At 39.7% G+C, this 16,085-nt stretch overlaps 1 protein-coding gene across 3 annotated transcripts; it reads right to left on the minus strand.

The window, feature by feature from the left end:
* ZFP37 (ZFP37 zinc finger protein) lies at nt 282-15,844 on the minus strand. Of its 3 annotated transcripts, none has more exons than XM_018052611.1 (4): nt 15,686-15,844; nt 11,561-11,687; nt 11,116-11,250; nt 282-2,865 (listed from the first exon to the last, which is right to left on the minus strand). In XM_018052611.1, the coding sequence occupies exons 1-4, from the start codon at nt 15,815-15,817 to the stop codon at nt 1,355-1,357; spliced, it is 1,905 nt and encodes a 634-aa protein (XP_017908100.1). In that variant the 5' UTR covers nt 15,818-15,844; the 3' UTR covers nt 282-1,354. The 3 variants fall into 3 exon arrangements, with proteins under 3 accessions (XP_017908100.1, XP_017908101.1, XP_017908102.1); XM_018052612.1 differs by having other exon boundaries at nt 282-2,862; nt 15,686-15,837; XM_018052613.1 differs by lacking the exon at nt 282-2,865 and adding an exon at nt 3,157-3,265 and having other exon boundaries at nt 15,686-15,837.

Genomic DNA, 16,085 nt, shown 5'->3' on the forward strand with positions numbered 1-16,085 from the left:
CCTTCTGGAATGCATGCTTGAGAATATTCTGAGGCCAAGTCTAGATTCACTCAGAAAGAGTGCACTGATCCATTCACAAGGTATGCTATTGGGCAAGAACAGGAAGTAGTGCCATTTGTTGCAATACATTTGAAATCCCAGATTGAAGTATTTGTATAAAAGCACTTTGAATATGAGGTAAAGTGGAGTGATTGTTCAGAAAATCCCTTTTATTCAGCTGCAATCACAGTTCATCTTCAGTCTTTAAAATTACAGTAAATAAAAGAAACAGCTCCAAGCAATAGTTGTAATTCATTATTTTAATGAAAGAATATGTTTGATAAGAAAAGCCTTCATGAATTCAGTATCAAATTTAATACCATATGCTCATTTATGAATAAGCCTAGAAACTTTTACTTAGTCAAATCACATCATAGAGTGGGTTCAGTGAAAATTTTCATTAGTGTTGATTTATACATATTAAAAGGATTTTAATTGTGAAAATAATATATGTACATGATTTTAAAATTTAAGCAGTATACAACAAAGAGAAAGTCTCTCTCTCATCCCAGACCTCATTCCTGTATGCCTGTGCCCAAAGGCAACCCCTAAGTTTCTTCTGTATTTTTTCAAACCAATCTATTTACATAAAAAATATGTATATACACATATACGCATACATACATACACACAGATAAATACATGTATACAAAGATATTAATACTTACATACACATGGACAGACATGCAAATACACACACCCTTTTGTACATAGATGGGAACAAACTATATACATAGTTGAGCAACCTGCTTATTTCACTCAACAATGTATCTTTGACAGCATTCCCTATTGGCACTGTGTGTCCTCAGCTGATTTCTTTCATTTTCTCTTAATTTTGCATTAACATTTTTATATAAATAATAATCCTCTTATAAAGTTTTCTGATAATACAAAGACTAGTGCGATAGTATCAAAGATGAAGCTTATACCAACAGTCACAGACGTTTATACACGGCACTAAACAGATATGCAAACTTAATTCTCATACATGGTGCTTAAGGACACAACACTCAAGCCACTCAGGAATTGTCAGAATATGTAATCTGGTTCTCTAGTGTACTGATTATTTAATTTATTAACAATTTTAAAAGCTTTATATTTCAGTCTGAATATATAGATCATTTATAACAATATTTTATATAAAAGGTTTAGTATCAAATTTAAACTCTCCATCCATTTCTTTTATGTGAAGATTCATTTTCAAATTCTCTTATGTGTAACAAGGTGTGACTTATTAAAGGCTTTCTAACATCCTTTAAGTACAGAATACATATAAGTTTAAATAAAACCTGTGTTCAGATTTCCCACACTAATTTCATTCATGAGCTTTCCCTTCTGAATGAGTTTTCATATGTTTGGTAAGGGATGCATTTTGTTTGAAGGCTTTTCCACATTCATTACATTCATAAGGTTTCTCTCCAGTGTGGGATCTCTGATGTATTACAAGTTGTGACTTTGCATTGAAGGCTTTCCCACATTCATTACATTCATAGGGTTTCTCCCCTGTATGAGTTCTCTGATGTACAATGAGGTGTGACTTTTGGCTAAAAGCTTTCCCACATTCATTACATTCATAGGGTTTCTCCCCAGTATGAACTCTCTGATGTTGAGTGAGACCTTCAATTTGTTTGAAGGCCTTCCCACACTGATTGCATTCAAATGGACTTTCACCTGTATGAGTTCTCATATGGTAAGTAAGAGATGAGCTATGTCCAAAGGCTTTTCCACATTCATTACATTTATAGGGTTTCTCTTTAGTGTGAGTTCTTTGATGTATAATGAGGTGTGACTTCTTACTGAAAGCTTTCCCACATTCATTACATTCAAAGGGTTTCTCACCTGTATGAATTCTCATATGTTTAGTAAGGGATGAACTATACTTAAAGGCTTTTCCACATTCATTACATTCGTATGGTATTTCACCCGTATGTGTTCTCACATGTTCAGTAAGAGATGAATTATACCTAAAAGACTTTCCACATTCCTTACATTCATAGGGCTTCTCACCTGTATGAGATCTCACATGTTGCATAAGATTTGAGCTATGTCTGAAGGTTTTCCCACAATCAGTACATTCATAGGGTTTTTCCCCAGTATGAACTCTCAGATGGTCAGTGAGAGCATGTTTATGACCATGGGCTTTGCCACACTGAACACACTCATATGGTTTTTCTCCAGTATGTGTTCTCTGGTGTACAACAAGGTGTGATTTTTGGCTAAAGGCTATCCCACATTCATTACATTCGTATGGTTTTTCCCCTGTATGAATTCTCTGATGGTCAATAAGTCCTTGTTTATGGCTGAGAACCTTCCCACATTCATTACATTCATAGGGTTTCACTTTATTCTGAGTTTTTTCACGCTTAGTAAGAGATGAGCAATGGCTGGATGATTTTTCATGTTCTTCTCCAGTTTGAATTTTGTCCTGTTCAGTATATTTCTTGTCAGTTTGAGTTTTGTCAGGCCCATTAGATGAGCTATAGGTAGATGATTTCTCACATTTTTTTCCAATTTGATTTTTGTCTTTCTTTGTATCAGATAAGCTATGACTGAATGATTTCCTATGCTCTTTAGCTATATCAGATTTCTTTTCTGCACAGTTTCTTAGGTCACCAGGTAAGTCTAAATTCTTTCCATGTGAATCAAATTTAAGAAGCTTTCTTTTTGAAGGAGTATATTTTGTACTCACATTTTTTTTCCACAATGAACTACGTTCATGGCTCTTTTTCTTAGTCAGAGTTGTTTTCTTGAATGCAACTTCCCTAAGGATTTTGTTTTGAGATTTCTGGTGGTTCTTTAGCTGGTCATCATCTTGATGGACTTCTTCTAAAGTGAAATTCAATGAGATACTCTTGTGAATCTTTGCACTCTCATATTTTTGAATATAACTTATAAAGAAATGCCCTGTTGTGGGGTTGAATCTTTATTTAAGCCTAGTATCCTAAAGGTCTTGGAAAAGACCCTGATCCTGGGAAAGATTGAGGGCAGGAGGAGAAGGGGATGACAGAGAATGAGATGGTTGGATAGCATCACCAAATCAATGGACATGAGTTTGAGAAAACTCCAAGAGATAGTGAAGGACAGGGAAGTCTGGCATGCTGCAATCCATGGGGTCACAAAGAGTCAGACATGACTTAGCAACTGAACAACAACAATAAAGTTTCCTAAAGTGAATGAAATATCAAGTGCAAACATTCCCGTCATTTTGGACTTGAGGGGGAAAGTGCTGTAGTAAAGACAGAAAAAGAAAATTGACAGTGGTGATTAGAAAAAACTTTGACTGTTTGTAAACATGACCTTGCAACCTGGGATAAAAGATGAAATAAACACAAAAAGCAGCGAACTGAAAAGAGATGAAGCTAAAAGAGCTTGTAATTTTAGCTGACACTTTTTGAAGTCTCTCCTCAGCCCAAACTTCCCAGCATTAATAACTGCAAATCCATGCATAGTGCTTTTCTCCAACACCCTATACTATATTCGCCCAAATCTCCGTAGTCACAGTCAGGGACAGCTGGCTCAAGCCAAGATGTCCAATAAGAGTATACTTTGTAAAAATCTGGACTCTAGTCAGTTTCCACTGGGTGCTAAATTTTAAAATGATATAAGACAAGTATTATAAAGCCATATCTTTCCTAAGTAAACTGAAAGTTCATTAGCACAAAGAATAAAGCATATATCCACAGAAAAGCAGAGATGTAAGATCATGTGTCCTCAAAGAGATCATTTACATAATTCCAATTTCTAATGGCTTTCTAGTACTGGCTCTAGTCCCTGGCTGAAGTACCATCCCTTAGGTTACAAAAGGCCTTATAATAAATTCCTCTATTTACTTAGGATAGCACAAGTAAAATTTTGTTATTGCTCCCCAAATAGCCAAAATAAGAGAAAATAAGTAAGCTCATCAAAGAGTACTGTATACAGGTGACTGAGGGATTAAGTACAAAAGGATGTTCTACTGCTCCCATCTATGATTAATATAATAATGACATTCCTGTACTAAAACACATCTGACTCTTATGTTAAAGAGTGTCTGACTCTTTGCAACTCTATGGACTGTAGCTCACCAGTCTCCTCTGCCCATGGGATTTTCCAGACAAGAGTACTGGACTAGGTTGCCATTCCCTCCTGCAGGGGTTCTTCCTGACCCTGGGATTGAACCCATGTCATCTGCATGTCCTGCATTGCAGGCAGATTTTTTACCACTAAGCCACCGGGGAAGCTCCTTCTCCGAGTTACCTGATGCTTTTACCATATTATAAAATTCACAGTAATGAGACTGGCAAATAAACTTCAAGACATTGGATTTGTAGTGTACACAAACACTTGCTTTCCAATAGTTTGCTATGGAGCATACCTTCCTGTCAGGTTACTCTAATTGCCAATTATAAATTTTAAGCTAATTCCCAACTCTAAGCAATTGCTCACATTCTTTCCTCCATACACTATACAATTATACATTTTGAGTTATCTTCTCAACCCAGGCTTCTGTACTCTGAGACCAAACTCAAATTGACAGATGTAAGCAGCCATGTTTTTAGTATATGATCCAACTTCTGGTTGAAACCAACTGATTGGACAACAGTAAACATCAACCCTAGCTATCTAACAATTTTCCTAAAAACTTAGAATTGAAGCTTGAAGACTTCTGTTAGCTAGATATGGACACTACATATGTAAAAACTAAACAACTTAGGAGCTAGGGCCACCATTTTGGGGGTGGCCTTTATCAACTATGGACATGGAAAAAACAGAGAAAGCTTCAGGATAGGAATTAAAGAGACTCAAAGGGAGAAACAGATATAAGAGTCCCCATGATTTCGGGGAAAAAAAAGATAAAAAGTAAATAGTCATTTTGGTAGTGAAAGAACATTACATGGATAAAGTAAAAACTGGGTTCAAACAGAAAGGAGTTATGGTGTTTGAATACCATTACTTTTATGGAGAACTTTTAAGAGATTTGTTCCCATAGAGTAGATCAATTTTTTATAAGTATACATAAAGTAGTGGTATAGATATAGTAGGAAGAACTGGAGTTGCCAGCTGCTTTTTCATTTAGGAAATTTTAAGTGATGCAAGCATCCTGAGAGAAAGACTATAACAAGAACTTTTCTGTAGCATGACAAAGGCTGTATCTTCCAATGCCCAAAGATGCTGGGAGAGATGGAGGCAAATCGCCTCCTGGGAAGAAAGGGATCAAAACTCAAACCTTTCCTCTTGAGGTATAACATTATAAGAACCTCTTACAATGATGATTTGGCTGGTCCCAATTGACAGTTAAAAAAGATATACATCACCACAAAGGAAATTTACCATGGGGGAGGAGAGGAGACTCTTAACTAGTTAACTGGTATAATGGTAGGATAATACTAGGGGAGTCTGGTCTGGCAGAGCATGTAATTAAGGCTATAAGCCTGTCCTGAATTTGAGACAGTAATTAAGACATAAATTTTAAGCTAAAATGACTGTAACTTCAGAAACCAAAGCGTGGAACGCACTAGAACCAGCAATCATTGGAGGGAATAGAAAATAGTCCTTCCTTAAAGAACCTCCGAAGATAATAGTAAGAACTTGAACCAAGAATAGAGTCACTGCAACAATGACAAGAATGCACATAGTAAATGACTTAGGAATATTTTTTAGGTGTAACACCAAGCATCAGCAAGAAAAGTGAAGATAGCCAAAACTGGAGCCATGAATGGATGAATCAAACACTATGAATTCTCTTCATTTGTCATTTGACAAACTGGTCCCTCCGGCCTTGAGAAATTCATGGAGTCTTGAAAATTCAGAGTTAAAAGAAACTTAAAAAGATATTGTGGATATTCTGCTAATTTGGGGGCTATCCGGTGCAGTTCAGTTGCTCAGTCGTGTCTGACTCTTTGCAACCCCATGGAATGCAACACGCCAGGCTTCCCTGTCCATCACCAACTCTCAGAACTTGCTCAAACTCATGTCCATTGAATCAGTGATGCCGTCCAACTATCTCATCCTCTGTCATCCCCTTCTCCTCCTGCCTTCAATCTTTCCCAACATCAGAATCTTTTCTACTGAGTCAGTTCTTCCCATTAGGTGGCCAAAGTATTGGAGTTTCAGCTTCAGCATCAGTCCTTCCAATGAATATTCAGGACTGATTTCCTTTAGGATGGACTGGTTGGATCTCCTTCCAGTCCAAGGGACTCTCAAGAGTCTTCTCTAACACCACAGTTCAAAAGCATCAATTCTTCAACACTCAGCTTTCTCTATAGTCCAACCCTCACATCCATACATGACTACTGGAAAAAGCATACTTTGACTATACAGACCCTTGTCAGTAAAGTAATGTCTCTGTTTTTTAATATACTGCCTAGGTTTGTCATAGCTTTTCTTCCAAGGAGCAAGTGTCTTTTAATTTCATGGCAGCAGTCACCATCTGCAGTGATTTTGGAGCCCAAGAAAATAAAATCTGTCACGGTTTCCATTGTTTCCCCATCTATTTCCCACGAAGTGATGGGACCGGATGCCATGATATTTACTAACTGAGCTATCAGGGAAGCCTGAAGTACTCTGCATATAAGTTAAATAAACAGGGTGACAATATACAGCCTTGACCTACTCCTTTCCCAATTTGGAACCAGTCCATTGTTCCATGTCTGGTGCTAACTGTTACTTCCTGATCTGCATACAGATTTCTCAGGAGGCAGGTCAGGTGGTCTGGTATTCCCATCTCTCAGAATTTTCCAGTTTGTTGTGATCCATGCAGTCAAAGGCTTTGGTGTAATCAATAAAGCAAAAGTAGATGTTTTTCTGGAATTCTCTTGCTTTTTCTATGATCCAACAAATGTTGGCAATTTGATCTCTGTTCCTCTGCCTTTTCTAAATCCAGCTTGAACATCTGGAAGTTCTCAGTTCATGTACTGTTGAAGCCTCTCTTGAAGAATTTTGAGCATTACTTTACTAGTGTGTGAGATGAGTGCAATTGTGCAGTAGTTTGAACATTCTTTAGAACTACCTTTCTTTGGGAATGGAGAAGGCCTTTCTTGCCTTTGCTTTTTGGGGGGGCTGTAGCGGTATATAATAACTGTATGTTTTAACATTTGGTGGCAACATCTTAGATGAATTATTTTTCTAAAGGGGGGAAGTTAGGAAATCTACCTAAGAATTGGAGCAATTTAGGAATGGGATAATATGAATCTGATTTGAGTGATGTCAGTCAGAATTGAGGGGAAAAAAAAAAAACAGCAACTAAGGAAAGAATAGTAAAAGAGAGCACAGAGAGCAAAGGTTCATGGGAATTCCATGGTAGACAGGTCTAAAATTTGACACTGATAAAAACAGGGAAGGTGAGAGGAAGCTCTAATTTAGGAAGAAAGATAAAGCTTTCAATTTCTGATCATCTGAGAATGAGCTATCCTGTAAGGAGGTAAAATATAAGACAAGGAATTAGAGCTTTATCTGGATAAGATTCAGAAAACTAAGATCATGGCATCCGGTCCCATCACTCCATGGCAAATAGATGGGGAAACAGTGGAAACAGTGAGAGACTTTATTTCTTTGGGTTCCAAAATCACTGCAGATGGTGACTGCAGCAATGAAATTAAGAGACGCTTGCTCCTTGGAAGAAAAGTTAGACTAACCTAGACAGCTTATTAAAAAGCAGAGACATCGCCAGTCTATGTCCGATGCAGGATACAGCATGCTTGGGGCTGGTGCACGGTGATGACCCAGAGAGATGTTATGGGGAGGGAGATGGGAGGGGGGTTCATGTTTGGGAACGCATGTACACCTGTTGTGGATTCATGTCAATGTATGGCAAAACCAATACAGTATTGTAAAGTAAAAAAGTAAAAATAAAAATTTTTTTAAAAATAAAAAGCAGAGACATTACTTTGCTGACAAAGGTCTGTCTAGTCAAAGCTATGGTTTTTCCAGCAGTCATGTATGGATGGGAGAGTTGAACTATAAAGAAAGCTGAGTGCTGAAGAATTGATGCTTTTGAACTGTGGTGTTAGAGAAGACTCTTGAGAGTCCCTTGGACTGCAAGGAGATCCAACCAGTCCATCCTAAAGGAAATCAGTCCTGAATATTCATTGGAATGACTGATGTTGAAGCTGAAACTCTAAAACTTTGGCCACCTAATGGGAAGAACTGACTTATTTGAGAAGACCCTGATGAGCTTGGAAAGAATGAAGGCAGGAGGAAAAGGGAATGACAGAGGATGATGAGATGGTTGGATGGCATCACTGACTTGATGGACATGAGTTTGAGTAAGCCCCAGGAGTTGGTGATAGACAGGGAAGCCTGGTGTGCTGCAGTCCATGAAGTCACAAAGAGTCAGACATGACTGAGCAACTGAATTGAATTTAACTGAACTGCAAGGGTTAGGGAGGAAATGGAAATAATGATGGTGGTATAGACCATAGGTCTAGAGCATTTCACAGAGAAAGTGGGGAAATGGAAAGTAATGAGGGGCAGGAGCATCACGCCAAGAGATTTGGAAAGAGTACAGATTTAAGAGTGTCTAAATACCTAAGGAGAGAAATTTGCTACTATGGGGTCTCAGAGTATGGGTGAACAAAGGTAGAAAAGCTGAGGATATTAGGAAAGGGGGGATAATTTTAAAAAGCATTGCTTTTGAGAGATAAAGTTTCCCCTCATAGCTCAGTCAGTAAAGAATATGCCTGCAATGTAGGAGACCTGGCTTCGATTCCTGGGTCAGGAAGATCCCCTGGAAAAGGAAATGGCAACCTACTCCAGTATCCTTGTCTGGAGAATCCCATGGACAGAGGAGTCCATGGGGTCGCAAGAGTAAGCAGGAATGGCATTAGCTAAGAAAACAGTTAAAAGGGTTCACTGCTTTCTCAAAACTGAGCAATGGAAAGCCTAGATTAGGAAAGATGGCTACATATGGATGGGTCAGTTAGGCATCTGATTGTCTGGTGCCCAAGGTTTAGAGCTCTGTTTTTCACCATTTTTCCAAACATAACCCAAGTAGTATAGCAGATTGCATTATCATTCCTTATAGATTACTCCTCCCAGCCCAATTGCATGACCATTTAATCCTCCCATTCCTACCCAGTTGAATTTGGGAGTAGAAAGGTGACCTGCTCTGACCAATAAAATGGTAAGAAGAAAGAGATATCTACCACCACATCCAGTGATTTTTAACTCATCATATGGTTCCATTCCTTCTTCTCTCCCTCTGTAATGAGATCAGAATTTGCCAAATAGGGGCTGCTCTTTCAGTGCAGGTCACAAGATAATGTGGGAAAGGACTGCAGCTTGAGCAAGAAACAAATCTTTCTTTTTGTAGGACACTAAGATTTGGGGAGGTGGGGGATCTTTCTTTAATGGGGCATAACTTAGCCTAAGTTGACTGATACAAGTGGTATAAGCAAATTCCCGTAAATCACACTGGCTCACAACTAGTGAATCTCATATGAGGACTTCCCATGTGGGCAGGGTCACAGAAACAAGTAGAATCTCCAAGGTTAGAGAATCTTTGTAGTTTGAACTCCTATTCCCCTGGGAGATTTTTATATTTTTCTACTTCCCAGTTAAGAAAGAAGGGTCTTTAAGACCATTAAGACCTTTAAGAAGAATTTCAGAACAAATTTTCTTTGAAGAATTCCAAACCCAGGCACTTATGGTTAATTAATATATGACAAAGGAGGCAAGAATGTACAATGGAGAAAACAGGGTCTTTTCAATAAGTGGTGCTGGGGAAACTGGACAGATACATGTAAAAGAATGAATTTAGGACATCTTTAACACCACATACAAAAATAAACTCAAAATGGGAAGAAGACCAAATACTATAAAACTCCTAGAGGAAAACACAGGCAGAACACTCTTTGACATACCGCAGTGATCTCTTTTTGGACTTTCTCCTAAAGGAAATAAAACCAAAAATATAAACAAATGGGACCAAATTAAGTTTTTGCACAGCAAAGGAAACCATAAATAAAACAAAAAACAACCTATGGAATGGGAGAAAATTTTTGTAAATGATGTGACTGACAAGGGCTTAATCTGCAAAATATTCAGACAGCTCATATAGCTCGATATCAAAAAAAAAACAACCAACCCAATCAAAAAAATGGACAGAAGATCTAAATAGACATTTCTCCAAAGAATACATACAGGTGGCATATGAAAAGATCCTTAACACCACTAATTATTAGAGAAATTCAAATCAAAACCACAATGAGGTATCACCTCACACCAGTGAGAATGGCCATCATCAAAAAAAAAAAATCTACAAATAACGAATACTAGAGAGGATGTTGAGAAAAAGGAACCCTCCAACACTGTTAGTGGGAATATAAATTGGAACAGCCATTATGGAAAACTATATGGAAGTTTCTTAAGAAACTAAAAATAGAGCTACCATATGATCCCGCAGTCCCACTCCTGGACATACATCTAGAGAAAGACACAATGAGAAAAGATACATGCACCTCAATGTTCATTGCAGCACTATTTACAATAGCCAAGACATGAAAGCACCTAAATTTCCATCAGCAGATGAACAGACAAAGAAGATGTGGTACATTTATACAACAGAATATTACTCATCCAATAAAAAGAATGAAATGATGCCATTTGTGGCAACATGGATGGACCTAGAGATTATCACACTAAGTGAAGTAAACCAGACAGAGAAAGACAAATATCATCTGATATTGCTTATATGTGGAATCCAAAAGAAAAAGATACAAATGAACTATACAAAACATAAACAGACCTATAGACCAAAGAGGAAAAAGGGGGGGGGATAATTTAAGAAGTTAGGATTAACATAAATATACTACTATATATAATATAGAAAACCAACAAGGACCTACTATATAGCACAGGGAACTTTACTCAGTAATTTGTAATAACCTATAAGGGAAAAGAATCTCTTTAAAAAAGGTATATATATATATATATATATGTATAACTGAATCGCTTTGCTATACACCTGAAACTAACACAACATAGTAAATCAACTACCTTCAGTAGAAAGAAAAGATATATAAATATTTAACAGTAAATAATAAAAGTGTGGGAGAAAGCAAGAATTCCAAAGTTATCATCAAGAAACTAGGAACTTACTTCCATTGGCTCCTATTTCCTTGGTTCTTGCTATTTCACTTGAGCCAGCTTGTTTGGGTCTTTTCCCCTTCCCTAGCCATGGCTCTTCTCCTTTTTCCAACTTGGATATCATGTCTGGTTTGAGAGCCTGATACCCTACTCATGAGAAGAGACAGAAATTGAGTGTTAGAACAACAAATATCCCAGAAATCAATCCCTAACATCTGAGTTTCAGAGCTTGTAAAGCATAAAAGAATATGTGGCTTCAGAAATTTCACAGTGCAATGCCCACATACCCCATCTGAGTAGATCCTCCATTTTCAAGGCAGGAGCACACGTATTCTGCCTAGTACCCAAAGGGATTACAACTTTTTGATTCATAAAAATCGAGGATAAACTTATCAAGGGCATCAGAGAGAAGGCATCAGAGTAAGTATATTTTGAATTACAAAGAAACTATCCTTACCCATCGAGGCTAGGTTGCTGTAATTCTCCAGCATCACATCCTTGTACAGGCTTTTCTGAGCAGGATCTAGTTGCTCCCATTCCTTCCTGGTAAAGGCCATAGTCACATCATTGAATGTTACTGATCCCTGTAAAACAGCACATTACTAGTTCAGTCTAATGTTATCCACATCAGTGAGAGATTTGGACAAGACAATAATTACTTGTTCTTACCTTGTCCATTCACTGTTTGTCATAAAGTTTTTTTTTTTTTTTACTCATTTTTGTTTTTGAGAGGCAAAAACCACATTAAGAAATATCCCTATAATGGAATGAATGTCTGTGTCCCTCCAATTCATATTTGAAACCTTGCCCTACAATGTGATGATATTAGGAGACAGGGCCTTTGGGAGAAAATTAGAATTAGATGAGGTTATGAGAGTGGGGTTTTCATGAGTGGGAACAGTGCCCTTATAACAGTTATGAGAGAGCGTGCTTCCTCTCTCTGCTCTTTCTGCCAAGTAAGGATCTAATGAGAAGTCTGAAACCTGGAGGAGGGCCGTCACCAGATTCCAAAGTGCTCTCAGACATGTAGCCTCCAGAACTGTCAGAAATCAACTTCTGCTGTTTATAAGCCATTCAGTCTAAGGTACTTTGAAAAATACCATATGATTATCAAAGAGAAAGACAATTACAACAAACAAACATGTTAGAATCAGTCTTCATCTTTATAACTAAACACTACAGATATAGAGTTCTGAGGTAGAAGAACTTAGACCCTCGGTTTTTATGAGCAGTCAAAAAATCAATTCTGTTTGGAAGCAAAAGTAAGATATTTAGGTATGTAAGGATTTGGAAAGTATATTACCGATGCACTTTAAAAATAAAGAGAAGAAGGGAGGGAGAAATCGGGAATGTGGTAGGAAGAGGAGAGAGAGGAGAAGAGGAATAATTTTTAAAAGAAGGAAAACTGGATCAGAATAATTTTGAGATTGGGAAAGACTTAATAATATCCAAGAGAGAACTGTGAATAATAAAACCAGTAAAACTGTCTCGTTACATCCAAGTCACTTGATAAACTTTCTTGTGCAATTGTTATAAAAATATCCTTGGACTTCCCTGGTGGTCCCATGGTAAAGAATCTGCCTGCCAATGCAGGGGACACAGGATTGATCCCTGATCCAGTAAGATTCATGCCACAGGACAACTAAGCCCATGTGCTCCAACTACCAAGCCCACACTGTGGAGTCAGAGAGCCACAACTGCTGAAACTCACATGCCCTAGAGCCCACGTTGCTCAAAAAGAAAAGCCACCTCAGTGAGAAGCCCATGCACTGAAACGAGAGTAGCCCCTGATCACCGCAACTAGAGAAAGCCTTCAAGCAGCCATGAAGACCCAGTGCAGCCAAAATAAATAAATAAATTTTAAAAATTTTAATCCCTAAAATCAAGAGGTATGATATAAGAAAAAGAAGCAGGCATACGATTGGTTGTGGGTGGGGAGAAGCAATTAAATAAAGCATGTTAAAGTTCTCCTCTTGTTAGGTAGCTACTGTAGAATTTTGAAGCTAATAAATATGTATTCAAACATGTCTGTTTGACATTTAAAGATCATCCCCACTGCCCTAAACTGCCAATCAATTATCTGCGTGTGTCACCAGTCTCTGAGCTCACAAACTTGCAGTCACTGATTCCCATAACTCCTGTCACTAATTCTTACTGGTTTCCCAATCACTGAGCCAGCATGGTCCTTCCTAATTCCAAAAGGACTGATCCCAGCAAGCCTTCCAATTACTAACAGCAACAGATCTCTGCAGCAACTTGCCCTCATAAACACTCTGTTCACATACTGCCACGGGTTCCTCAACTATTGATGCCAGTGGTACATACTAATCTCCACCTAAGATATGACAGCCAAATGCTATCAATCCCCATCATTGACACCAACAGAACCGTCACACAGCCTTTACAGAAACCTTAACCACTGCCAATAAACTCCACTACACACACCCTTTTCAGCTATTTCTTCACCTGCTTGCTTTTTTAAATTTAATGTTTATTTATTTGTCTGCATCAGGTCTTAGCTGCAGCATGTGGGATCTAGCTCCCTGACCAGGATTGAACCCGGGCCCCTCTGCATTGGAAGCATGGAGTTATAGCCAGTGGACCACCAGGGAAGTCCCATCGCCTGCTTGTTTCAACCAAAACCTACTTGTCACCTGAGGATTCTGCTCCCTTACAGTATTCCCCAATAGAAGTTGTTTCCCCACCTCCACCCCAATCTTAGAGCCTTAAGATGAAGTAAATTACACTTTCAACTGTTTTTCATTCATCCTTCAAAACCCTATCTTGTTTAGAGTATCACCAGGCTTTAACCCATTAACATTCTGGTTCAGTGATTCACTAGAAGGACTCACAGGACTCAGTATATAGCTGTACTCATAGCTATGATTTAGAACAACAAAGAATTCAAAGCAAAATAAGCTAAGGAAAAAGGGGTAGGATGTAAAGCACAGAGGAAGACAGGAACAAATTTCTAAGAGTCCTCTCCCAGTAGGGGGCTTCCCTGGTGACCCAGACAGTAAAGAATTTGCCTGCAACGCAGGAGACCTGGGTTCGATCCCTGGGTCAGGAAGATCCCCTGGAGAAATGGCAAGCCACTCCAGTATTCTTGCCTGGAGAATCCCCACGGACAGAGGAGCCTGGCAGGCTAAAGTCCATAGTGTCACAAAGAGTTGGACAGGACTGAAATGACTTAGTACGCCTTTCTATTGTGTCATTCTCACTGACACACAAAGTTGTCTCAATATCATTCATCTGAGGAAAATCCTCTCTCAATCTCATGCCCCATCCAATATCCATTTCTTTGCTCCCCTTATCAGCAAAACTCTTAAAGCTTTTTGTCTATATTTGCTGTCTCTACTTCATTACCTCCCATTCTTTAACTCTCCCACCAGATTTTACCCCTGTCATTCCACTCTAAGAGCTCTAATCAATCAAAATAACCATGGAACTACAACTTGCCAAAGTCAAATTCTCTGTAGTCATACTCTGGGGACTGAGTACTCCCACTGATGCTTCTTTGACAACACATTTACACAGTTTTCCTCCTACCTCAGTGGTTACCTCCTACCACCTACCTCATTCTTCTCCTCCTCCCCTCTCCCTCTCCTCCGCCTTCTTCTCCTCCACCAGAACTCAAAACATCAGACTGACCCAGAACTCTTTGAGTTTTTGCCCTCTTTTCTCCCCTATCTGTCATCTCTTCCTAGATGATTTCATTCAATCTTATGCCTTTAAATGCCATCTTTACGTTGATCCCTTTCAAATAAGGATTCTTCAGTCTAAGTCTCTCCTGAGTTCTAGATTTATATATCTAACAATTACTCAACATCTCTACTTGAACATGTATATAACAGGCTTCTGGCCACTGCTCAAACAGAACTATGGCTTATCTACCTTGGCTCTCCTTTAAGCCATCAAATCAGGTCTTCTCCAACACAACCCTTTCTCAGGAAATGGAATCTGCCAGTTCCAAAAAGCCTAGGTGTAAATTTTGATTCTTCTTTTCCCTCTTGCTCCATATCATCAGTAAGTCCTACTGGCTCATCTCCAGGCATATTCTAATTCTGACTTTTCATTTCACCTGTAAACCCCAATCATCACCTCTTACCTTTAACTCCTGCAGTAACTACTAACTCACCTGCCTGGACCTCTGCGCACAGAGGGGAACAATTCCATCTCTAACAACCACAGACACTGTAATTGCTGACTCCCGTAGACATTCCCATTTACGACTCCCACAGTCCTCCCCCATCTCTGATACACCCCGAAGCCCTTATTTCTTATCCCCGCGGCCTTCCAAACTCTGACTTTCCGGTGACTGCCGCAGGCCCCTCCCCGCCACCACTGTCACCGCAGATCCCTCAAACAACGATTTCCTTAAACTGCATAGACAGCCCTCTAGCACTATCCCTTAGCTCCCTGAGGATGCTAAAATCATCCTCCCGCCCGTGCAAAAGGCCCTTCAACATCGACTCCAATTCCCAAATCACCTATTTCACAGACTACAGTAACCCTCCAGCCACTGATGCCCGATTAAACCACAGCTGACCACCAGACCACCCCGCCCCATCATCGCGCTCACCGCAGCGCTGCCCCCGGACCCCGACACAGCCATCTCCGGAAAGCACTCGGCCTCTCCGGCTGTCCCTGCACTCCTCCTCCGGTCCACGGTCGCTGGCTTTGTCGGGAACTGGGCGCAGGCGGTGGCCGACATGGCGACCACCCGGAGCGCGGCCTCGGCCGGTCCGGCAGCTGCGATGGCGGCGCCCTTGGGTATGGGCCATGGGCGCGGCCATGTTGGCTGAGGCGCTGCCGTACAGCGGAGACAACGCTGTCGGGGAGGGGTCGGAGGTCGGAGGCCCGCTGCCGGGCTTGCTTAGCTCCTCTGGCGGTGGTGAGATGCGACCGGGCAGAAACCGGGCTCGCAGAGTGCTACTTGCAGAGTGCTTCACTGTGCGTGACACCCTACTCCTGGTACTTAG

Source organism: Capra hircus, chromosome 8 (assembly GCF_001704415.2).
Source record: "Capra hircus breed San Clemente chromosome 8, ASM170441v1, whole genome shotgun sequence".
NCBI classification, from domain to species: domain Eukaryota; kingdom Metazoa; phylum Chordata; class Mammalia; order Artiodactyla; family Bovidae; genus Capra; species Capra hircus.